Here is a 24,221-nt window from a genome sequence, read left to right as displayed (position 1 = left end):
TAATCAATAACTCGGCAGCAATTGGCGCGCAGTTAAAAAATGGACTACTTAGATAGGTATCCTAATATCTGCTGAAATTACGTCTGCTGTAAAACAAGACTTTGATAATGCTCTTTAAAGAAATGTGTAAATTTGCTTTTGATATATTGGATATGGCTAATTATTCTTTTATAATCGCCAATATCAACACACACATGTACTTCTTTAACCTATGCCTTATGACTAGTTAAACGTCTTTGACATAAAATAACACTCCCGAAAGTCACTTTCTTTCCTTCATATTGGATAGAAGCATTAAGGCCGCGCAACACAGTATTTATGGGCGAACCCCGAAGTAGCACCGTCCCCTATGCTTTACTATGGGAGTTCCCCACTGGCCCGGGAACGCGTACCCCCCCCCCCCCCCTTTTCTGCCCTAAAAACGGCTTACACTAACTACAAATCACTCAGAACGTGAGAGGATACAACAATGATACCCGCTAGCCAGAAAAAGTCGGCCGGAATAGTAAATTTGACCTGATAAGTAGACCATTAAATGGCCCGTCATTAGGGCCTTGTACGGGACCTAGCCCTACAACAGGTGCCGAATTGTGTAGTGCAAAGTTGCCGAAATCTCAGCAACCGTTTGGATTTGTGGAATACAATTTGGCAAAGTTTCACATCTTGACTAGTTTTATCGTATAAACGAAAAAAATTCAAGGCCAAGTTCGTTTAACAGGTAAATCGTCCGATCCTATGGCGAACTATGACCTCTGTCCAGGGACAACATTTAGCAGCCCAAAGGACAAAGGTCACCACGATACGGAAGTGTCAGCTCAGACCTACACCTACGTCTGAAAGACAAACTTACAACATGCCGTTCCTAACGGAGATCCTGGCGGCTGTTCGTCAGCACGTGGACACTTCTACCGTCCTGGTGGCGGCCTGTGCCTGTCTGCTGGCGTATTGGTGCCTGCAGAGTCCCCGGAACCTCCCGCCTGGACCCCGGACCTGGCCCGTCCTGGGGAACATCCCGCTGTTTATGACGGCAAAGGTCAGTTTTGAGGCACCAACGATACTTGCATACAATAATACCCAGATAATGTTTCAGTTATGTCGACCTTTGATTTCTTGCATTTGATTATCTTACAGCATGTTATCACAGCATAATGGGAGCCTGCAAGGGGGGGGGGGGTCCCGACAACGCTCTACGCTGAATTCGGAAACCTCTCGATTACGCTTTACGATAAATTCCAATTGGCTGCAACGCATTACATAGACTTAAAACGGCGAATACGCTCTACGCAAAATGCGCCAATTACGCTCTACGTTGAATTTAAAACGGCCGATTACACTCGGAAAAGGGCAAGGGGTATAACTGAGTTTGAAGAACCATTATATTGGTGGGAAGTACGTATTATTATCCGGCACGTCAACAGCTTGAGATGCCTTGGGCTGAAAACACGTGGTCTTAACAAACAAACAAATCATAGTCTCGAGAACCATAGCTTTATAATATTATATGATATATATATATATATATATATANATANATATATATATATATATATATATATATATATATATATATATATATACTATATATATATATATATACACTATATATATTTGCTTACTGTACCTTGTAACTTGTAATGCAATTCTTTTCCATCTCACTCTGTGGGTGATGTGAAATGTTTCAGACTTTGAAATGTACTTTTTGCCAACTTCTATTGGCAACGAACCAGACTGAAAACACTCAGGACAATACCATTCTTTTTCATCTCATCTGTGACTTTTAAAATGTCCCGACTTAAAGATATTAAAAAGATTTTCCCCTAACTTTGATATTGCCAACTTCATCACGACCAGACGGACTTCCTTCCCAACACCATTACCGACCTAGCCAGGCAGTACGGTGACGTCATGACTTTCTGGAACGCCCGAGATCTGAATGTCGTCATCAGCGGGTATCAGCCAATCAGGGACGTCCTGGTGAAGAGGGCGGCAGACTTCTCCAGTAGGAAGGCTCCTCCTGTACTGGTGGATCTACGTGGGGATGGGACGTCTGGAGATACAACTAAAGGCAATGATCAACATCTTTAATGCATTTTTGTATCACGATAAACTTGATTACCACCTATATATTATATTTTTCTTTCAATTGATTTGAAGTATGATCCATTAGCCTTCTGGATACTATCATCATATTATAATATTCAAAGCCTCCATCGCAGACTTGTGGGGCGGCATTGTTAATTTTCATTCGGGGAGCCATGCAAGTTTTGCCGCGGAGGAACGGTTTTGCCTTCACCCGGTTTCAATTCACCGCCTAACATGTACAGTCTGCAAAGGAGGCTAATATTTATTTATTATATTCTATGCTTCAGGCCGGAGGCCCATATTAAAACAGGGACAATATAAAAACAAGTACAGATACACAAATCACATACAGATGTCTAAAAAATGCTGCCATTTATGTAAGCTTCCTACATATGGTTGCCATATTTTTCTAATGAAAACCCTTTGTTCTTCTAGATTATTGTGTAAGAAATATATCTATATAGTAAATGGTCACACAATAACCTTAATCCAAGAATGTTCTATTTCGACAAAAGTTACCAAATTGACGTTCAAGAATGATTTGTTTGGAATTTTATATAATGTGCATAATGACATCTTTCTGTCATCAATGTGAATAAACAGCGCATTTTATTTTCAGGTATACTGTTCGCCGACTACGGGCCGGACTGGAAGCATCAGCGGAAATTTACCATGAAGACCCTCCGAGACTTCGGCGTGGGTAAGCGGAGCCTGGAGGGGAAGATTTGCGACGAGGCCGCAGCGCTTAGTCGGGAACTTGTAGCAAAAGACGGTCAACCTTTCAACATCAAACACATGTTACAAAACGCTGCATCTAACATCATCTGTTCCATCGTCTTCGGGAAGCGGTTTGAATATGGCGACTCCGAGTTTTTGCGGCTCGGCCATCTCATAAGCGAGCTGGCGAACGCTACTCCTGGCAAGGACATTCTCATCAACATCCACCCCGTGTTTCGACACCTTCCGTTCGGGTCTCCGGAACATGAGAAGATAGCGAGAAACTTTCCCAGACTTCAGGTACTAGTAGAGCACAGTTTTCGCTCTAGGGGCATTTATTTATAGTTAAGGATTCCAAGATGACTTACTTCGACGCGGTAAAAATTATAGTTGGGTGCACTTCACAAATATGAAAATTGAATATGTTTCATGAGTAGAAGGTACAAAGGATAAATTACCTAGCTAGCGAAAGAAAAGATTCTGTCGGCGTATCTGCTTGTGACGTACAATTTGAACAAACTGAACCGCAGCCAACCCACCCTGAAAGCCAGTTGCTTATTCGTAATACGGCGCATTTCTATATGCAAACCCTTCACAATTTCAAATCGTACAGTCTCAAACCCGATACACACACAGCACAATTTACAACTGGCTGACGCTCACATGACTCACCAAGTCTGCAAGCATATTCGCTGTGCTATTTTCTTTACTCGCGCCATATATAAACCCCCGGGGTCTCCCGTTTATACTGTGTTCTTGGACCTCCAGGAGTTCTGTGGGGAACAGATCGAGCAGCACAGGGTGACCTTTGACCCTAACAACATCCGGGACTTCATCGATGCCTTCCTGTTGGAACAGCGGTGCACCAGAGGAGAGCATGCGCAGTCCAGTTTCACGAAGGAACAGCTACAGGAGGTCGGTCTGTTGACATGGGTGTAATTATTATCAGTTGTTTCATCAAATCAGCGATAGTCGAAACACTCCATTGTACTCCATTATATCATGACTGGGTTGTTGAAAGACGTTTTAAAGAAAAAATATATAAGTTTGAATTGTTTGGTTGATACAAGCGGACAATGCCAACAGATTTAACAGGTTCAAAACTTATATTGATAATGTGGCAAAAATTTAACAATGTTGTCAAGAGTGGGCCGACACTTTGGTTGGACACGTAGAAGGGGTTAGTCTTTACCAGACTTCTTTTGCGGGGTGAATAAATCGTAGAAATCGGCGTAAAAAGAGTATTAATTGGCGGGGCCCTGGAGCTTCTCTGGCCGGCTACCTTCTCTGGCCAATTAATACCCTTTTTAGGCCGATTTCTACGATTTATTCACCCCGCAAACGAAGTCTGGTGGAGACTATAGATGTGAGGCAATTAATTAAACGTGCACTTTTTGATGTCTATGGCGTTTTCTAGAAAAAGATAAGAATTTCTAATACGTAATTCTGTAAGGCTGCATTCTCTAAACAAATGGCTAAATATGTGCATTAATATATAATGGATTTCATACAGTACGTAATTCTACTCTACTATTTTGTAGTTAACCATACGGTAGCATCTGTGCTTTTTTTTTGCGTCAATAGCTTCTTCCATGAAATCATACATCGTTTCTATAATATGATCTAATAATCATAATCTACAGCTGGTACTGGACCTATTCCTGGCCGGTACAGAGACCACCGCTACCACCATGCACTGGGTCCTGCTCTACATGCTGCTGTATCCTGATATACAGGAAAAGGCAAGTTTAGTTTTTTTTTTTTTATCGGCCTTTCGTGAACTTCAGATTTACTCGTATTTATAGATTTGAAATCTGAGAGGAGCTGTCAACAGAATTAGAAACGCAGTGGTTCCGATACAAGGCCAACGTTTCAAATATTATAATGGTATGACAACAATAGAAATTATAAGTAATTGCGGAATATGATTAGTGATTGAAGAAAACAATACACTTGTACTTTTGACAAAATATTTATACAGAAACACACAACAAAAGTTCAGCTACTCTGGGGAACTTTCGAGACTGTCTCTTCTTCAAGCCGGTTAAGATCTCCTTACATGTAGATACATTTGTAAATAATTGAAGGAAATTACTGAGTAATATAAAATATAATGGAACAGCCTCTGCTGATACTCAAACTGATACTGACTTTAAGACATCAAACAATACTAATAATTAGAAATTGATATGGATGAAGCGACGTCAAACAAGAAATGTTTATAGAATGTTTGAATCTGCTCGTTGTTATCCAAAAAGAACACGCTTAGTGTTGTTCGGACGCAACCAACACTCTAACTTCAAACCAAGAAAAGCCCGTTTTAGAAATATATGCATCTTATTCCCAAACAGGTTCACCGAGAAATCGACGCCGTTCTCGGACAGGCTGTTCCTTCTTACGCCCTCCGGGAAAAGATGCCCTACACAACAGCGACCCTAGCGGAAGTGCAGCGTATTAACACCGTGTTACCTCTCAGCGTTCCCCATTCTTTAACCAGAGATACCGCTCTCAACGGTTACACCATTCCAGCAGGTGCCAACATCTTGGTAAGATATCCATATTTGTAGGAGTGTGAAAAGGGTTGCTGCATTAGTATATGTTTTGGCATATGTCGTATGTTGTTTTCTCGCACCGTATCAGTTTTTATAGGTCATGTAATATTTCAGAAAACACCCCTATCTTGATGGACTTGTGGAACAGGTCATTAATCTAGTTAGCTTTTATAGGTGTGCGCTGACAGGGTTTCCTCCTAGCAGACGTTGTTAAAGTTAAAAGAACACTGTCCCAATGTTTGTCAACATTCATGGAACAGAAATAACGAAAATTCTGACGAAAAACGGTAACAGGAAGGACCTGGGGCTGATTTTATGGTATCACCCAGAAAACAAAGAACTCATCTTGAGACTTGTTCTTGTAGTTTTTTTATGCCCAAAGTATGAAATACTGATTCAAAAGTGCTAATGTGGGTAGTATGTGTCAGTATCATACAGAAATATTGACATATTGCCTTATTCAGAATATTTCCAGTTTTTCCACCCTGAAATTGCATTGGGTGCCTTTAAAAGTTTGTGTCTGAGACAATATGCAATGCCTTTTGCGTAGAGTGCATATATACTGGCCTAGGTATACGAGTACTACTAGAGAAGAAATCCACCCAGGGTTAACGTCTTCGGTAAATTATTGTGTGATTAGGTAATTATTTGCCGTGTTGTGTATGTTCCAGGTGAACCTGTGGTCCGTGCACATGGACCCCCAACTCTTCCCGGAACCAGACAAGTTCAACCCCGACAGGTTCCTGGATCGGCACGGGAACTTCTTCAAGCACGAGGCGCTCATCCCGTTTTCTGTCGGTAAGTTCTGTCAGTAAGCGCGGGTGCGTTCTCCCACGGCAGAGCTCCCATCCGCTAGCATCTACCAGACTTCAGGAGGCGACTGGAAATAGTAGAAATTGGTCACCTAGAAAAATAACATGCAAGGGGAGTTGGTCGGCTAGATAGTATACAGTTTGCTGCAACCTAACCACCTCCGCTGGTATGGCATCTATTTATTTGACCAATTTCTACTCTTTCCAGCTGCCCCCCCCCGAAGCCTTAACCTTTTAGAGGCTGCCCATCCGCGGCAATACGTAGTTCTAGCCTCTTTCCAAAGCTATTGGGAGCTCTGCCATTTGGGTTTCTTCACCTTTGGTGCCCAGCATTCTTTTTGTCTGAACGCATTTGCCTAGTCTCATCAGGGAGGTTAAAATGGCGTACTGTTGAGTTTTGTGTATCTTAGTCCTTTCCCCAACTCTCATTGATTGTATTTCGTGCTATCGGTGATATAGTATTAATTGTGTCTTGCTTCATATTTCGTTCGTGGCGCCCCTTTTCACTTTTATTGCTTCAATTCGTACTTTTTTTGCACTTTCTGTACATCCATGCATAGTTGAGTAATTATGTATTAGCCACAAACGCGTCTTCAAGACAAGAGCATTCTGTCTTTACTTGCCTAGAACCCTTTATAATCTCAAATTCAAAACAAATAGTTTCGACTTGTTGTATGTCTTGTTGTGGCGTTTTGACTTCATCTTATGGAGCTAACCATAGTTCTACATCCGCTGGAAGATTAGCATCTTCCACGTTATTTTCACTGGTTTGGTCTTTTATATACTTCAGGTCCTCGAGTGTGTCTAGGCGAACAGCTGGCCAAGATGGAGGTTTTCCTGCTCTTCGTCTTCCTGATGCAGCATTTTACATTCAGTTCGCCAGAGGGCGTCACTACCCTACCCACGCGCGGAACCATGGCAGCCCTAGTGAACGCCCCTCGTCCTTACGACCTGTGCGCCGTTCCACGACAGTAGACTAAGGCATTCAGTGTAAAGAGATAGGGAAGAGCTATTATCCTGCCAATAACAGAATGATTTTCACTATTGACAGGATCACAGAATTATGAAATAAAGTTAGTAAGCTTTAACTTCCAACACTTAGATTACAGAATTGGGACTTACCCAAATTTTCGGATGACTCCATCAACCTTGTTCACGGAATGGACCCGTCTACTCTTGGAACGTGACGTCAGAGACACGTGACCGTAGTAGCGGGTCATACGTGCCAGATAACTTGTGTCGCCCCCCGTCTCTGTTCAGGTCTCTGTGAGCTCTTGTGTAGACCGCCTCCTTTACTCCTCTTGCAAAGAAGTCTGATTTACGTCATTCACGTGTCTCTGACGTCACGTTCCAAGAGTAGACGGGTCCATTCCGTGAACAAGGTTGATGGAGTCAACCGAAAATTTGGGTAAGTCCCAATTCTGTAATCTAAGTGTTGGAAGATAAAGCTTAGTCTTTATTTCATAATGACTTGTACCAACACAGATGAACTTTCATGTAAGGGATCACAGAATATTCGGAATACTAGTACTTAGAAAAGAAGCGCGAGATTTAAACGATAGCTAAGAGAAAGCTGCGCAGAACAGATGGGCATAGAGGTCTGCGGTTCGACTGGTCACATTTGACCGTTTTTAACAAGTCAGTACTTGAACAGAAATTATTTTTCTTTACAAACTTCGCAGTTATCATGTCACTTATCATATTGCAAGTGGTAGCCACGGTCATAAAGCTGCAAATGTCAAGAAACGGATTTCATGACGCCACGCAAAATGTATCAAAATGTAGTGGAAAAGAAACGCGGGATAGTGTGTGTCTGTAGTAACAACTGGGCTAGAATTTCTTGTACCACTGCGATGTGTGCACCGTCGCTGTTTTTCTTGGGGGGGGGGACCCGATTGTCCTGAATTAACCAGGGTCTTTGGTATCACTGTAAAGGTGAAGAAGTGGGGTCGTGTGGCGAAGCGGCAGAGTGCTCTACTCGGAACCAAGAGGTCCCGGGTTCGAGTCCCAAAATGCTACCGATCGTGTGCCCTTGCAGGCTCGCCCTTGGGAAAAGCACTTTACACGACTTTCCTCGTGTAAATGAGTGAAAATGAATATTGTATTGTCCCCTGTGTTGGTGGCGGCATTAATATAAGCTGAAAAAAAAACTTGGGTACGTCGTCACCTCGTCTTGTGGTATGTTCCAGTTGAACATAAAAACATAAATAAATAATAAAAAAGACTAATGTTTGAAAGGCCGTATCGTTCGCTGTCATTTTGCAATGCACAAAATATGTACAAAATTGGACTCTGCATATCCTGTAGATATGAAAAAGTATAAACATTATGTAGGTCAAAGGTCTTTTTGTTCAGTATAGGCAGTTGTTAACACTGATGCATCGTGACCCGGCATATGCTGTATTTTAGAGAATAACGCGTCCTACGGTGACTTGCGGTTCGACTGGGTGCCAGCACCGAGGGGTCAGAGCATAGCCTCCTTTGCAGGCGATCCGGAAGCCGGCAACTTTTTTGGAGAGGGGCGCCGCTTCTTTGCAACTTGCATGATTTTCTGATCAAACGTAGCTCGCACGCATTAGAAGCTCCGGCCGTCGACCCTATAATTTCATACCTGGAACATTCTACTGTTGGCGACTGGAGCTTCTAATGCATGCGATCTACGTTTGATCAGAAAATCGTGCAAGTTGCAAAGAGGCGCCCCCCTCCCCCCGGACCGCTCCCCGAGCGCCTGAAAAGGAGGCTAGCCCGGCCCCAACAATTTTGTTTCACCGATGCAGTGGTTGAATACATGGCAAAGATAATTACGTGGAAAAAAACCCTTTTCATTGATTGACAAGATTTGTCACATATAACTTTACCAGAAAACAAAAATGACGTCCTTAAGTACACAAAGGTACCTGTAGACAAGGGTACGGAGGTCTCATAAGTCTTAACATTTTCTCTGTTTTATTTTTGGCACACAGCTAATTAAGTGGGCGTATGTATGTCAGGGACTCTTCTACAGGGCTCTTTATACGTCTTTGTATTGTCTCTTTAAAGTAATCTACTGACCTTTTCCACACTGACATCCGTATATTAGTGGCAGTATTAGTGGCCTTGGAGCAAGCTGGCTGCTGACAGAGAAAGCTGGGCTATACATAAACTACCTCATGCGTTAGTTAGTCTACGTAAGTTGGAGCAAGCACGTGTTGTTTGTTACTTTGGGAATGGGGGAGGGGTGATAGGTCTAAGTTTGAATTGTAGTCCTCTTATCCATAACCATTTTCTGTCCCGAATCATGCTCAGGCACGGTTCTTGATACACCTGTAGTTCTACGCGTATCCAAAACCGTACCCTGGATAATCTACGTCATTGGGTGCGCGCAGCTTATCCAAATTCAGTCCTATATTAACTGGTTTGGTACCGTCTTGAATACCGTGAATATCGCTTTCGCTGTAAACACGTTCTTGGTCATTAGTGCTGATGTTAGGCCATGTCAATTTGATTATATGGATGACATCCGCGCGAATGAATTTCCATCCGTTTCCAAAACAAAGTTTTAGACCATACTGTAAATCGTACAAAGCAACTGAAAAAATAGCAAATATATGCCGAAGATATATTACAGAACGACACCAATGTCTAGATAGAATGCCAAAATCAATTCCAAAGGAAAAGAAGAAAATGTGAAGAAATGAAAATGTGAAGAAATGAAAATGTGAAGAAATGAAAATGTGAAGAAATGAAAATGTGAAGAAATGAAAATGTGAAGAAATGAAAATGTGGAGAAATGAATATGTGGAGAAGTGAAAATGTGGAGAAATGAAAATGTGTAGAAATGAAAATGTGAAGAAATGAAAATGTGAAGAAATGAGAATGATTCTATTATTCGCCATATATATACCATACCGTAGATTTCGTAATGAAGGCATTGACAACCTTTTTATTGGTGGGGGGGGGCTTTCATTATTCGCACGCTCGCATCAATTTTGACGTTCACAGAGGATGTTATCCATATAATCAAATCAACATAGCCTTAAGTTTTCTACACCCACTGAAGTTAGTTCTGATGATATATATACTACAGCTGACAGGAATTAGGGGTAACTAAATCAGTCTCTTACTGGGCAGTCTACATATTCTGTGTTTGTTTGTTTTTGTTTTCATTTTCTTCGGCGTGAAAACTGTCCATCCACACCTGGTGGTCTAGATTTGTTATTTGTTCCTGCTACTTCGCTCCTGACCCACTTTTCGATATGTTGTGACCGACAGGGTTTCTTGGATGGCGACGATGGTGTGTCTTTTGTCACCTTTGCATCCCCTCCAGACATTGCTTGACTGGACAGGGTTTCTTGGATGGCGACGATGGTAATAATAACAGAGCGCCCTTTGTCAACTTTGCATCCCTGTTGCAAGTTCTTCTTCTAGATTGTAAAGACCTGGTCCCACACTGGACGTTGGTGGAGCTTGATACTTTATTGACCTACCTCCAGGACTCCTAGCACCAGATTGAGGTTCTTGGGCTGGACTATTCTACTATCAGATGGGGGGGGGGTTGCACCAGGACTACCAAGCGTTTTATCTTTCAACTCAAAGTCAACGCTTCTTTGTTTACTATGATCACTATAATGCTTACTTTTTTCTTGCTACTTTGTATGTTTACTATTTCATAAGCTATACACTGCATAATTGCGGCGCCCGAAGCTAAGGGTTCTTAAACTGAAGGATTCGGTGCCCAGGGCGACGCAATAAGGAAGTACTCCCCACTGTGGCTTCTCCAGCAGCTTGAATAGTGAATTGACCCCCATATCCCCATAAACTAATAAACATCCTAGACGGTCCAGCCACCGAAAACAATGGCAGGGACAGATTAGCATAATAACTGTCACTCTTTTTGAACAAATTCAAATGTTTGTTCTATACTGGTTTTCAAACTAACAATATCAAACCATGCAGAATGATCGGGATAGCTGTAACTGAGTCACATAAATCAAGAAAATACTATCTGCAACTTTCAGTTTCTGGAAAACCAACTTTGTGGTCAAATTTCAATTTTTCAAACTGTCTTGTCAACATTTCATCAAAGCCTCTAATTATAGATATCTAAAATGGCAACCTCACAACTGAATTAGCTTGGATAGTAAGTGAGTCTAGAAATATGGGTTGCAATTGTGGTGTCAATTTGGTAGTATGAGAAAGCAGCACTAGTATACATGTAGACTGGATCTCTGTTAGAACTGTTCAAGTAACTGCCGGCCAATCTATAACACCACCAAACCTTGGCAAAACAGTACAGTGGTGTAATTACTATATTCTGGGTAAGGTGAGGCTATCTTCTTTCTGTAAAACAGACTGTACATGTACATAAATTCCTTATCTGTCTTCAATATGTTACAAACACAAAGTGTCTTCAAGAGCCCTGTGCCCATGTTACCACCACGGTAGTCAGGGACAGAATGGGGCCTGGTAGTTTACGTTAGCCGAATTTATTGGGTTCTTATATAGTGCAAGCCTGCTCTTTAACAAAAGACAGAATGTTTATAGGATGAAGGGTTCTTCATCAATCGTGCTTGTTAATTTCAAGATATTTAAATGTTGTATGTGTATGGACACCTGCGCTTTCGCTTCGCCGTAAAGTCCTTGTAATAGAATGAATCTTAGTTGACGTTTTGCCAAAGTTACCTTCCGTCGAGAAAAATTTCTTACCGGCATGTTTGACATCAGTAAAATCCGCCGGTGGCTCCGGTTTTGCTTCAGTAACAGTTAGGGTTTTCCTCGAAAAACACACGAAAAACAAGGTAAGAAAATAACTCTCACCCACAGCAGTTTCATTTTGACAATATACTTAACTGTGTAGCCGCTTTCATAGTTATTTTTTACCCAGTTTCAGTGTTCTTTTATCCATGTTACCAATTTGAAATTAGTCTTAGGACAGTCACTTTATACCTGCATTTTAATGGAACGTTAATTGGGTGCTCTGTCTTAATTGGTTTAAAGATAAACCTAGGCCTTTGTACTCAAAGACAATTCAGCATTTTCGGTCCAAAATTGGACTCTGCATATCCTGTAGATATGAAAAAGTATAAACATTATGTAGGTCTAAGGTCTTTTTGTTGCACTATAGGCAGTTGTTTACACCGATACATCGTGACCCGGCATATTAGAAAATAACACGTTCTACGGTGACTTGCGGTTCGACTGGGTGCCAGCACCGAGGGGTCAGAGCATAGCCTCCTTTGCAGGCGATCCGGGAGCCGGCAAATTTTTGAAGAGGGGCGCCGCTTCTTTGCAACTTGCATAATTTTCTGATCAAACGTAGCTCGCACGCATTGGAAGCTCCGGCCGTCGACCCTATAATTTCGTACCTGGAACATTCTACTGTTGGCGACTGGAGCTTCTAATGCATGCGATCTACGTTTGATCAGAAAATCGTACAAGTTGCAAAGAGGCGCCCCCCCTCCCTCCAGACCGCTCCCCGAACGACTGAAAAGGAGGCTAGCCCGGCCCCAACAATTGTGTCTCAGTATGTAGTGGTTGAATACATGGCAAAGATAATTATGTGGAAAAAAACCTTTTCATTGATTGACAAGATCTGTCACATATAAATTCACCAGAAAACAAAAATGATGTCCGTACGTACATAGAGGTACCTGGTACGGAGGTCTCATCAGTCTTAACGTTTTCTCTGTTTTATTTTTGGCACACAGCTAATTAAGTGGGCGTATGTATGTCAGGGACTCTGGTAGAGGGCTCTTTATACGTCTTTGCATTGTCTCTTTAAAGTAATCTACTGACCTTTTCCACACTGACATCCGCATATTAGTGGCAGTATTAGTGGCCTTAGAGCAAGCCGGCTGCTGATAGGGAAAACTGGGCTATACATAAACTACCTCATTGGTTACTGAGTCTACGTAAGTTAGAGCAAGCACGTGCTGTTTGGTACTTTGGGAATAGGGGGGGGGGGTGATAGATCTAAGTTTGAATTGTAGTCCTCTTATCCGTAAACTTGTTCTGTCCCGAATCATGCTCAGGCACGGTTCTTGATACACCTGTAGTTCTACGCGTATCCAAAACCGTACCCTGGATAATCTACGTCATTGGGTCCTATATTAAGCCTCGGTCACAACTCGCCGTACGTGCTTTTTGTCCGTACGTTTTTTTGGAGGCTACGTCTGCTACGTTTTTTCTGAAAACGTGGGGAAGGAGTGGCATCGACGCACGTCACTCGCACGATTTAGCAAGGTGTAAGAGTGTAGACTGCACGCCACGTCTGGCCGTGAGCGGTTGCGTGCATCGTACGTTGCGCAAGTGGTAAGTGAGTTGTACGTGCTTACAACGTACGATCTCTGTGGCCGTACTCACACGTGCGTTTTTCGTACGGTACGTACGGGGCACGCACGTCGCCCGTACTCGCACGCACGGGTGGTGAATCCGTAGACCGCTCGCAGAAAAAGATTTACATGCACGTAAAGTTCTACGGCGTGTCTGCGTGCTCCCAAATCCGTAGGTTTCCGTACGGAGGCGGTATTCACCACGCACGGATCCCCTGCGTTTGCTCACGTTTTTGCACACAGACAGCACACAGATGCACGTACGGCGGGTTGTGACCGAAGCTTTAACTGGATAGGTACCGTCTTGAATACCGTGAATATCGCTATCGCAGTAAACACGTTCTTGGTCATTAGTGCTGATGTTAGGCCATGTCAATTTGATTATATGGGTGACATCCACGCGAATGAATTTCCATCCGTTTCAAAAATCGTTTTCAACCATACTGTAAATCGTACAAAGCAACTACAAAAATTGCAAATCTATGCCGAAGATTGCAAAAAAGATATATTACAGAACGATACCAATGTCTTAGAATGCTAAAATCAATTCCAAAGGAAAAGAAGAAAATGTGAAGAAATGAAAATGTGAAGAAATGAAAATGTGAAGAAATGAAAATGTGAAGAAATGAATATGTGAAGAAATGAAAATGTGGAGAAGTGAAAATGTGGAGAAATGAAAATGTGTAGAAATAAAAATGTTAAGAAATGAAAATGTGAAGAAATGAGAATGATTCTATTATTCGCCATACCATACCGTAGATTTCGTAATGAAGGCATTGACAACCTTTTTATTGGGGGGGGGACTTTCATTATTCGCACGCTCGCATCAATTTTGACGTTCACAGAGGATGTCATCCATATAATCAAATCAACATAGCCTTAAGTTTTCTACACCCACCGAAGTTAGTTGTTGATGATATGTATACTACAGCTGACAGGAATTAGGGGTAAAGAAATCAATCTCTTACTGATCAGTCTACATATTCTGTTTTTTTCTCTTTTCATTTTCTTCGGCGTGAAAACTGTCCATCCACACCTGGTGGTCTATATTTGTTATTTGTTCCTGCTACTTCGCTCCTGACCCACTTTTCGATATGTTGTGACCGACAGGGTTTCTTGGATGGCGACGATGGTGATGATAACAGATCGCCTTTTGTCAGCTTTGCATCCCTGTTGCAAGTTCTTCTTCTAGATTGTAAAGACCTGGTCACACACTGGACGTTGGTGGAGCTTGATACTTTATTGACCTACCTCCAGGACTCCTAGCACCAGATTGAGGTTCTTGGGCTGGACTATTCTACTATCAGATGGGGGGGGGTTGCACCAGGACTACCAAGCGTTTTATCTTTCAACTCAAAGTCAACGCTTCTTTGTTTACTATGATCACTATAATGCTTACTATTTCCTTGCTACTTTGTATGTTTCCTATTTCATAAGCTATACACTGCATAATTGCGGCGCCCGAAGCTAAGGGTTCTTAACAATAGACGGAATGTTTATAGGATGAAGGGTTCTCCATTAATCGTGCTTGTTAATTTCAAGATATTTAAATGTTGTATGTGTATGGACACCTGCGCTTACGCTTCGCCGTAAAGTCCTTGTAATAGAATGGATCTTAGTTGACGTTTGGCCAAAGTTACCTTCCGTCGAGAAAAAATTTCTTACCGGCATGTTAGACATCGGTAAAATCCGCCGGTGGCTCCGGTTTTGCTTCAGTAACAGATAGGGTTTCCCTCGAAAAACACACGAAAAACAATGTAAGAAAATAACTCTTACCCATACAGCAGTTTCATCTTCACAATATACTTTACTGTGTAAATTAGCCGCTTTCATAGTTATTTTTTACCCAGTTTCAGTGCTCTTTTATCCATATGTTACATATTTGCAATTAGCCTTCGGACAGGCACTTAATACGTCATTTTAATGGAACGTTAATTGGGTGCTCGGTCTTAATTGGTTTAAAGATACGCCCATGGCTGGGCCTTTGTTCCAAAAGACAATTCAGCATTTTCGGTCCAAAATTGGCCTCTGCATATCCTGTAGATGACAAAGTATAAACATTATGTAGGTCTAAGGTCTTTTTTGTTCAGTATAGGCAGTTGTTTACACCGATGCATCGTGACCCGGCATATGCCGTATTTTAGAGAATAACGCGTCCTACGGTGACTTGCGGTTCGACTGGGTGCCAGCACCGAGGGGTCAGAGCATAGCCTCCTTTGCAGGCGATCCGGAAGCCGAAAAATTTTTGGAGAGGGGCGCCGCTTCTTTGCAACTTGCATGATTTTCTGATCAAACGTAGCTCGCACGCATTAGAAGCTCCGGCCGTCGACCCTATAATTTCATACCTGGAACATTCTACTGTTGGCGACTGGAGCTTCTAATGCATGCGATCTACGTTTGATCAGAAAATCGTACAAGTTGCAAAGAGGCGCCCCCCTCCCCCCAGACCACTCCCCGAACGCCTGAAAAGGAGGCTAGCCTGGCCCCAACAATATTGTTTGATCGATGCGGTGGTTGAATACATGGCAAAGATAATTACGTGGAAAAAGACATTTTTATTGATTGACAAGATTTGTCTTTTGAAAAGCGCCTTTTGTCACCTTTGCATCCCCTCCAGACATTGCTTGACTGGACAGGGTTTCTTGGATGGCGGTGATGGCTATAATGATAGGGCGTATTTTGTCACCTTTGTTTTGTTCAGCATGCCCCCCAGACTTTTCTTCCTACCAGATTTACCGCATTCCGTCTCGGACAAACTGCGAAGCGAGTTGTGCTGCCTATCTGACATCTGACGCAAGTCTGGCCAGAGAGCACCAGGTGCGAAGTGGAGGTGAGCAACTATTTTTTTTTGTCCTTTATTCTCTAAACGTTATCATCTTTCTCTGTCGCTTTTCCGTAACCAGTAACTTTACAAACTATACCAAATTTACCTGTACTGCATCCTTTATAGCTCCAAAAATGGTCTATGTCGACGCCAGTTACTTACATGGTCCTCTGTCGTTCCCCTACATGTTTTTTTTGCCAGTTTTAGATATCGAGAACGTCACACTCTGAGATCTTGCTGGATAATCTCATTATTAGTCATTTAACCATCCAGCCTTTTGGAGGAAACACTTGTTTGTAACATTGGGGTTCAAGCATCGCAAACTGATCCATTCCTATGGGTACGGACTTTTAATGAGTACTAGTAGTCGTTAGCACGCTTAGCCTCCATCAGGCGTTTCTACGGGAATGCGGATCGTAGAATTAGGCAAAAAATAGAGTAAAATTGGCCAAGGAAGTCCGGCCGCGGGAAGGTAGTTTCTTTCCCTCCGCGCGGCCAATCAAACCTACAAGGCGGCCAAACTCCCCTGGCAAATTCTCCTTTATATATAATATAGCCAGCGTAGTTAGTCTGGTAGAGACTATTAAGCACGCTGGTGTCATGAGGTGGCTACCCGGGTTCGATTCCCGGCGCCCCTTTTTAACGCTATGGATATATTATCTATGCAATGATAAATATGGAAAACACAGTAATTCTGACGTTTTGATCATATTTTACGGCGCGCCGTGCGCTGTCCGGAACAGGGTCATCTCGTTTGTTCATGTCGAGCCACCGGAACTTATCGCGCGGTAAAAGCGAAGAAACATACCCGAAGCGCGTAATTGAGGCCTGGTTGGCGGCCCCAAACGCTCTCGGCGCCGAAGGGATAGCGCTGAGCTCACGGCGGTCTGGTTAACTAGGCTAGTGCAGCACGGAAACTAAGCAGATATACAGGGGAAGCTTTTTAAACGTGTTTGTGGATTTATTTGGATATTTTAAGTATCACTCACTAAAAAGACGATAACCTATAGCTAATACTTACATATTTGCAAATGTTGCGACTCCATTTATGATCTATCACAAGTTTTGAGTTGAAAAAAATCACAAATGCATAGGAGTTACTGTATGATTTCTATTTATATTCACATTCACATAGAAAGGGTACCCAGGGCGTAAATTGCATGAAGGGTTTAATCACACATTTTGACAAAAATCACACATTGAAGCTTTGTGTCGGCATGCAAGAGAAACTGAAATATTGTATCGACCGGGAAGGTTGGTAGAGATGGAATCTTGAACTGTGTCCCCACACGCCCTGACGGTGTTATTTGGGATTTGAAACGCAGGTAGGTGTAAAACCTTCTTATAAAAACTGTGGAACAAAATGGCGTCGGTTTTGTAACAAAGGAGGGAACTTCTGTTGAACCGGTCTAGTCGGTTTCGACCATTCGCCCCAAGTCACTTACGCCCCGGGCGAATCGACCTGATTCCGTCTAATCCATGTCTGTTGTAAAAACAACTCTCGCTTCAGCCGTCTTTCTTCTACAAAGATGTACTACTGTATTTATCCTATTTTTAAAAGCTTTTTTGTACGGTTATGTCCCTTTTTTTATCATTCACTCCAGAACGTTACAATATGACCTGAGCGTAAGCCGAAGTATTCGGCGCGCCGGTCAAATAATCATGGCGTCTGTGCTGTCTCCGCGCCGCAGAACTCTTTCAATAATAGTGACAACAACAATACCACAACAAAGTATAAAGTGAAATTTTGATAATCTACGGTATGTAACTGAGTTGTAGTGAATCTAGAATAGACAGATTTAAAAGCCTGAAGATAATCTATACCCCCCCCTTTATTGGACCAATCTTTTGACACAGGCGTTGGCCAAGTCGTTATATTCGAGATCATTCCTACACCGTTTGACTCAATTTGATGGCACGATTGCGCAAATGTTCACATGGGCAAGAGAAAAAGTCATCTAAAACCCAAATGTTTTGTCACTCTTTACACATTGGCATGGATAAAATATCACAGCTTGTATTTTTATGAACAATGAACGACACAAATAAAAACTGAAGTCATTCGTTCATTGCCCCTCCCCCATCAGTTTGTAAAGTAACGTTAAGTCAATTTAACTGCAATGCTAGTTGAATGCTGATACAGGTTTTCGAGAAATTAACATACAGTTTGCCTCATATATTCACATCGCTCTATTTCCTCATCAAGTTTATTTGAATTCCTGCAGGACAAGTTCTTCCTGTCTACTGTCTGTTCTCTATTAAATGGTGTAAAATATGTCTAAATAACACAGATTCTGAGAACACCTAAGCATTTGATTTATCATAGTCATTGACAACAGTTTAAGATAATTTTCTTTTGCCGGAGTCCAATAGCAATGGAAATGAGTTAAACATACATTATACTGCTTGGAATTTGCTTGGCTGCCACGACAGTAAATCTAATCAAAATGCAGTGTAGAAAGCACAAATGAAATAATATGTCTACTTGCACACTGTAGTGAGCCGTGATTCCAATCGATTCAAACCGACCTCTCGGTCTCCACATACAACAACATGGGAAAAGAGAAGACCCATATCAACATCGTGGTCATCGGCCATGTCGACTCCGGCAAGTCCACCACCACCGGTCACTTGATCTACAAGTGTGGTGGCATCGAAAAGCGTGCCATTGAGAAGTTCGAGAAGGAAGCCCAGGAGGTAAGTTAGCTCGTATTCAATTACGAATTATTTTTTAAAAGATGAGTTATGATGGAGAGATGATTTTCAGTCAAGAGAGAATTTCTATTCCTGGGTAGGGAAGTATTGTTTTGGGTGGCTGAGCTGTGAGCTTCTGTGTGTGTGTGTCAAGACTGTAGGCCGATAGCACATGGGTGGAAGGAAGATTGAAAGACTCGTAGAGCGACGAATCAAAAGATCAGACACTGGTTATGAGGTGAACTTGAGGGTCAGGAGAACCTCAAATGCAAATTGCTTAGATTTGGTCTCAGACTTTGGTCTCAGATGTTGTCAAAAAAAATTAATGCATCTTTTTCTTCATAGATGGGCAAGGGCTCCTTCAAGTACGCCTGGGTGCTGGACAAGCTGAAGGCCGAGCGTGAACGTGGTATCACCATCGATATCGCCCTGTGGAAGTTCGAGACAACAAAGTACTATGTAACTGTCATTGATGCCCCCGGACATCGTGACTTCATTAAGAACATGATCACAGGAACCTCACAGGTAGTGGGCTCATTTGAATATTTGGGAAGTCTTATTTCCGTCCATCAGTTGAAACTGAATAATTACTAGTAAAAATCCTAGGTATTGCATGCTATCAAACATGTAAAAAATTGTTCTTCACAGGCTGACTGTGCTGTGCTGATTGTGGCTGGTGGTACTGGTGAGTTCGAGGCTGGTATCTCCAAGAACGGACAGACCCGTGAGCACGCCCTGCTGGCCTACACCCTGGGTGTCAAGCAGCTCATCGTGGCGGTCAACAAGATGGACAGCACCACGCCCCCCTACTCCGAGGTAAGTTTTATTTGACACTCATTCAAGATTAGCGTCAGCTCTATACGGTACCCTGCAGTTTCCAGCATGTGTGTGTGAATGACTGGTCAAAACGTCAGACACAGTAAATAGGGTACATAGTAGAGTAGGTTAATAACATGTCAGTTGGGAGAAGATTAACAGGCAGAACGACAGGGGTTCAAAAGGTCAGACACAGGAAAGAGTGCACGTGAATTTGAAGGTCACAAAACCCCACAAATACTCCTGAGAAATCTCTTTTAAATTACTTCTCTGTTTCTAGGCTCGCTTTGAAGAAATCACCAAAGAAGTGGGTAACTATATCAAAAAGGTCGGCTACAACCCCGCCACCGTTGCGTTCGTGCCGATCTCAGGTTGGCATGGTGACAACATGCTGGAAATTTCCCCCAAAATGGGCTGGTTCAAGGGGTGGTCCGTCGAGCGCAAGTCCGGTAACGCCTCGGGCCATACGCTTTTTGAAGCTCTGGACTCCATCCTACCTCCGAAAAGGCCTACAGACAAACCTCTCCGCATTCCCCTGCAGGATGTGTACAAGATCGGCGGTACGTAGAAAGTGTACAAGAATCTGTACTAACCCTAACCTGCAGGTTACTCTGTCAACAGCTGTCTGTAGTAAATGTATGATTTGAAATATCGCTGTGTACCTAAAGAAATCTTAGGTACAGGCACGGGAGTTTAGGTACAGCTCTAATTTGGAATGAAACAAGAAAGTGGAAAACTCTTAATCTCTTGTGAAATACATTTGTTATAAATTTCTAGCTTTATACACTATTGTGAATTTCTTGCTGATTCTGGCTATTCATTTAACATTGGATCCTATAAAGCAACAGACATACAGTAACAAGAAACTGAAAACAGATAACCTTTTCTTGGACCATTGACCTAATAAACAGATAATCTTTTCTAGGACCATTGACCTAATAAACAGATAATCTTTTCTAGAACCAACCTTTGACCTATTTTTTTTCTGTCAGTGTCGCTGACGTGCTTAGCATGTGGAATAAAGTTCGAAACCAAAAGTAAACACGAAAACATAACTGTTACACAAATTAGGAAAACAGTAGTCTGAGAGGTGTCCTTGACTAGATCTGATCTGAATTGTTTTCAGGTATTGGAACTGTGCCCGTGGGCCGTGTGGAGACTGGCATCCTGAAGCCAGCCATGGTGGTCACCTTCGCTCCCACCAACGTGACCACTGAAGTCAAGTCCGTGGAGATGCACCACGAGTCTCTGCCCGAAGCCCTGCCCGGAGATAACGTCGGCTTCAACGTCAAGAACCTGTCCATCAAGGATCTCAAGCGTGGCATGGTCGCTGGTGACAGCAAGAACGACCCACCCAAGAAGACTGCTTCCTTTGTTGCACAGGTGTGTGGTTCGACTATGTGATATTCTCCAAGCAGATCTTTAGTTAGCTAAGACATAACAAACGACACTGGACCGCTGTCACAAAACTGCGGATCAGCTGCCATAAACTACACATTGAAGACATTAATCCACACTCCCCTAGAACAACGGACTTGTCGATACTGTAGTTTAAATAAAATAGAAGATGAACACCATTTTGTAGTAGAATTTAGTCTGTACAACTGTGAGGGAATTGACCTTTGTAGATTGATAACATCGATGTTTCCTCACTTTATACACTTAAGTAATACAGACAAATTCATTTTTCTAATGAACTTCGACAAACCTCTGATCGTTAGACATGTATGCTCTTATATTTTCACCATCATAGAGAAAAAGGAGAACTACGAAGATCTTCCTTGAGATTTACAATTAAGTCGTTGATCAGGGCTTTCTTTATTGTAAATATCTGGTTCTTATTATGTACTTATTTTGTAAGTGTGCAACCAGACCCTTTTTATTTCTGATTTCAAAATCTCTCTCTGGAAGGGAGTTCCCTAGCCTGTGTATACACAAGCTCTCGGCTGGAGGTTAATGACCCCCAACCCAAGGGGGGGCGGCAACCTAGGGCGGCGGCCGCCAGGAGCGCGATTTAGTCAGGCTAGGAGTTCCCGAGAGAAAGATTTGTAAGGAACACCGGTATCAATAAAAGAATGGTTGAAGCAGTTCTTGCCCAAAGAAGGTGAGACGTTGAGCTTTCCCCCGAGTGTGCTATGCTGGCATTCATGTTTGAGATCTACTGGTACTGATTGACAGGTGTCATTTTCTCTTCCCAGGTTATCGTGATGAACCACCCAGGCGAGATCCATCCTGGCTACGCGCCCGTGCTGGATTGCCACACCGCCCACATCGCCTGCAAGTTCGCTGAGCTGCAGGAGAAGATCGACCGTCGTTCCGGCAAGAAGCTGGAAGACAACCCCAAGATGGTCAAGTCTGGCGACGCTGCCCTGATCGAGATGCTTCCGTCAAAGCCCATGTGTGTGGAGACCTTCTCTGAATACCCGCCCCTGGGTCGTTTCGCCGTGCGCGACATGAAGCAGACCGTGGCCGTCGGCGTCATCAAGTCCGTGAAAAAGACGGATACTGCTGGGAAGATCACGAAGGCCGCGCAGAAGAAGAAGTGATGGTCGCTTTACGTCTCACCACGCCCCGCCATCGCAACCGCCAATGATACGACCACAGTAGAGACTGGAAAATCAACATCTGAGCGCGTTTCAACTTCGCAGCCTACATTTCGGCACTCGCCTGGTTACTCACCCATAGTCATAAGCTTCATTGGAAACACACAGGAAAAAGTGAGACTGTGAGAACACTACCAAAAATGTCTCAATGATTTTAAAGCTGTTTGTAAACACTCATGTCTCATCGCTTGTGTGACAAGAAACCATCATATTAGTGTGCATCTGTGTGAAGGCAACTTTTTGGCCAACCTTTTTTTATTATTCTTATTCTTAAGGTCGCATCAGTTCTGGGGTTCCTAGAGTATGTCATCCATATAATAAAATCAAAATGCCCTTAGTGACCTTATACTGGGTGGGGGGATATGCCTGTCTTATCCAGAAAGTTCCTTTTTCCAGAACCATGATGCTCAGGAACGGTTCTCGATAGTTCTAAGCTTATCCAGGACAATCTACGTCCTTAAATACACGGAGACTATCCAAAACCGAGCCTGACACTAACTCGTTAACCGGATATGCACTCTTTTGGATACAATATCGTTGCAACTGGAGGAAGAACATGAATTGACAGGGTACCGGTGTATTTTAGCACAGTAATTTTAGACATCACACATCTGTATGTGAATAACACTAATGGCATATACTCTCTTTTTATTCGTAAGTACAGTATTACAATGTATTTTCGGGGGCAGAAAATAAAATAGGACACCCACTGAACATATGTAGGGTGTGTAGATGTAGCCTAAAGCAACTAGCAACGCAAGCCTGGCCGCTAACTCTACTAGTGGAGATTGATGTCTTTCCTTAACTTTTTACCTACTAGTTGAACAACTGCAATCTCAATAATAGTCGCCAAATGGCGCCGAAATGATGCTCACCCTGTGAGTCGGAAAAATGGCTGTTAGTTGTTGTGTTAAGAGATGAGAACCAGATGTAGAGAGAGGGGTAAGGTCGATCGGGAGACACGGTCGGTGACGGACGTGCGAATAAAGACATCGTCATTTGACATGTTTGAAACTCCGAGTCTCTGTGTCCCTTTATTAAATCCTCAGTACATACTTTCGGAAATTGATTTACCGCGAGTCAGTCGCCTAGGAAAGATATCAGACCCCTCGTCCCCCTGTACTCGCCCTGTTCTTGTTAGATTTAAAAAATATAGTGATAAACTGAACGTGATATATCAGTCAGACACTTTATTAACAAACCAGAATATAACAATAGTACAACCAAAAAATTTCATATGAAATCCCTGACTTAGAATATGAACTTTTAAATTTCTGCAAAATTCTACTCCATATTCCGAAAGGATCTGTGAACGCCGCCGTAAGGGAGTATTTCCCTTGTTCATTGACAGTCAAACACAGTTAATTAAATATTGGTTACGATTAAGTAATTTACCAAATGATAGGCTTGCTAAAAAAGCATACGACATTTCAGTTGAAGGAGACCATGACTGGGCTACTCACTTTCAGGACATTTTATGTAAACATGGGTTCCAAAATGTGTGGCTTAACCCCGCAGTTAATGCCAACCGTTTTGGAATCATATTTACAGAGCGTCTGAAAGACACGTTTCTTTCTGGCTGGAGAGAAAGACTTAGAAACACTAGTTTACTTCATACGTATTCTAAATTCCAAAAGTATTTTGGCATGGAATATTATCTCACATCAATTCATAATAAATCGTTCGCAACTAGCATAACAAAACTGAGAATCAGTACGCATTGTCTTCAAATCGAGAAAGGTCGACACCACAACACACCAGCCACTCAGAGACTGTGTCCCACTTGTAATGAGAGTATTGAAGATGAATTT

At 42.5% G+C, this 24,221-nt stretch overlaps 2 protein-coding genes across 2 annotated transcripts; both read left to right on the top strand.

Moving 5' to 3' along the window:
* The first annotated feature begins 785 nt into the window (after positions 1–785).
* On the top strand, positions 786–7,204 carry LOC109481879 (cytochrome P450 2U1-like). Its single transcript, XM_019784509.1, has 8 exons — positions 786–1,033; positions 1,852–2,065; positions 2,702–3,099; positions 3,568–3,714; positions 4,443–4,541; positions 5,151–5,345; positions 6,023–6,149; positions 6,954–7,204. Exons 1-8 carry the CDS (start codon positions 854–856, stop codon positions 7,136–7,138), a joined length of 1,545 nt encoding a protein of 514 aa, XP_019640068.1. The 5' UTR covers positions 786–853; the 3' UTR covers positions 7,139–7,204.
* Positions 7,205–16,133: 8,929 nt separating this feature from the next.
* Positions 16,134–23,308, top strand: LOC109481839 (elongation factor 1-alpha). Its single transcript, XM_019784460.1, has 7 exons — positions 16,134–16,303; positions 18,796–18,994; positions 19,337–19,516; positions 19,640–19,807; positions 20,088–20,367; positions 20,934–21,190; positions 22,006–23,308. The coding sequence occupies exons 2-7, from the start codon at positions 18,851–18,853 to the stop codon at positions 22,351–22,353; spliced, it is 1,377 nt and encodes a 458-aa protein (XP_019640019.1). The 5' UTR covers positions 16,134–16,303; positions 18,796–18,850; the 3' UTR covers positions 22,354–23,308.
* Positions 23,309–24,221: the final 913 nt, after the last annotated feature.

This window comes from Branchiostoma belcheri, unplaced genomic scaffold (assembly GCF_001625305.1).
Source record: "Branchiostoma belcheri isolate BF01 breed outbred unplaced genomic scaffold, Haploidv18h27 scaffold58, whole genome shotgun sequence".
Taxonomy (NCBI): Eukaryota; Metazoa; Chordata; class Leptocardii; order Amphioxiformes; family Branchiostomatidae; genus Branchiostoma; species Branchiostoma belcheri.
Note: the sequence above shows the minus strand (reverse complement) of the source record. Positions and strands in the feature narration are given on the sequence as shown.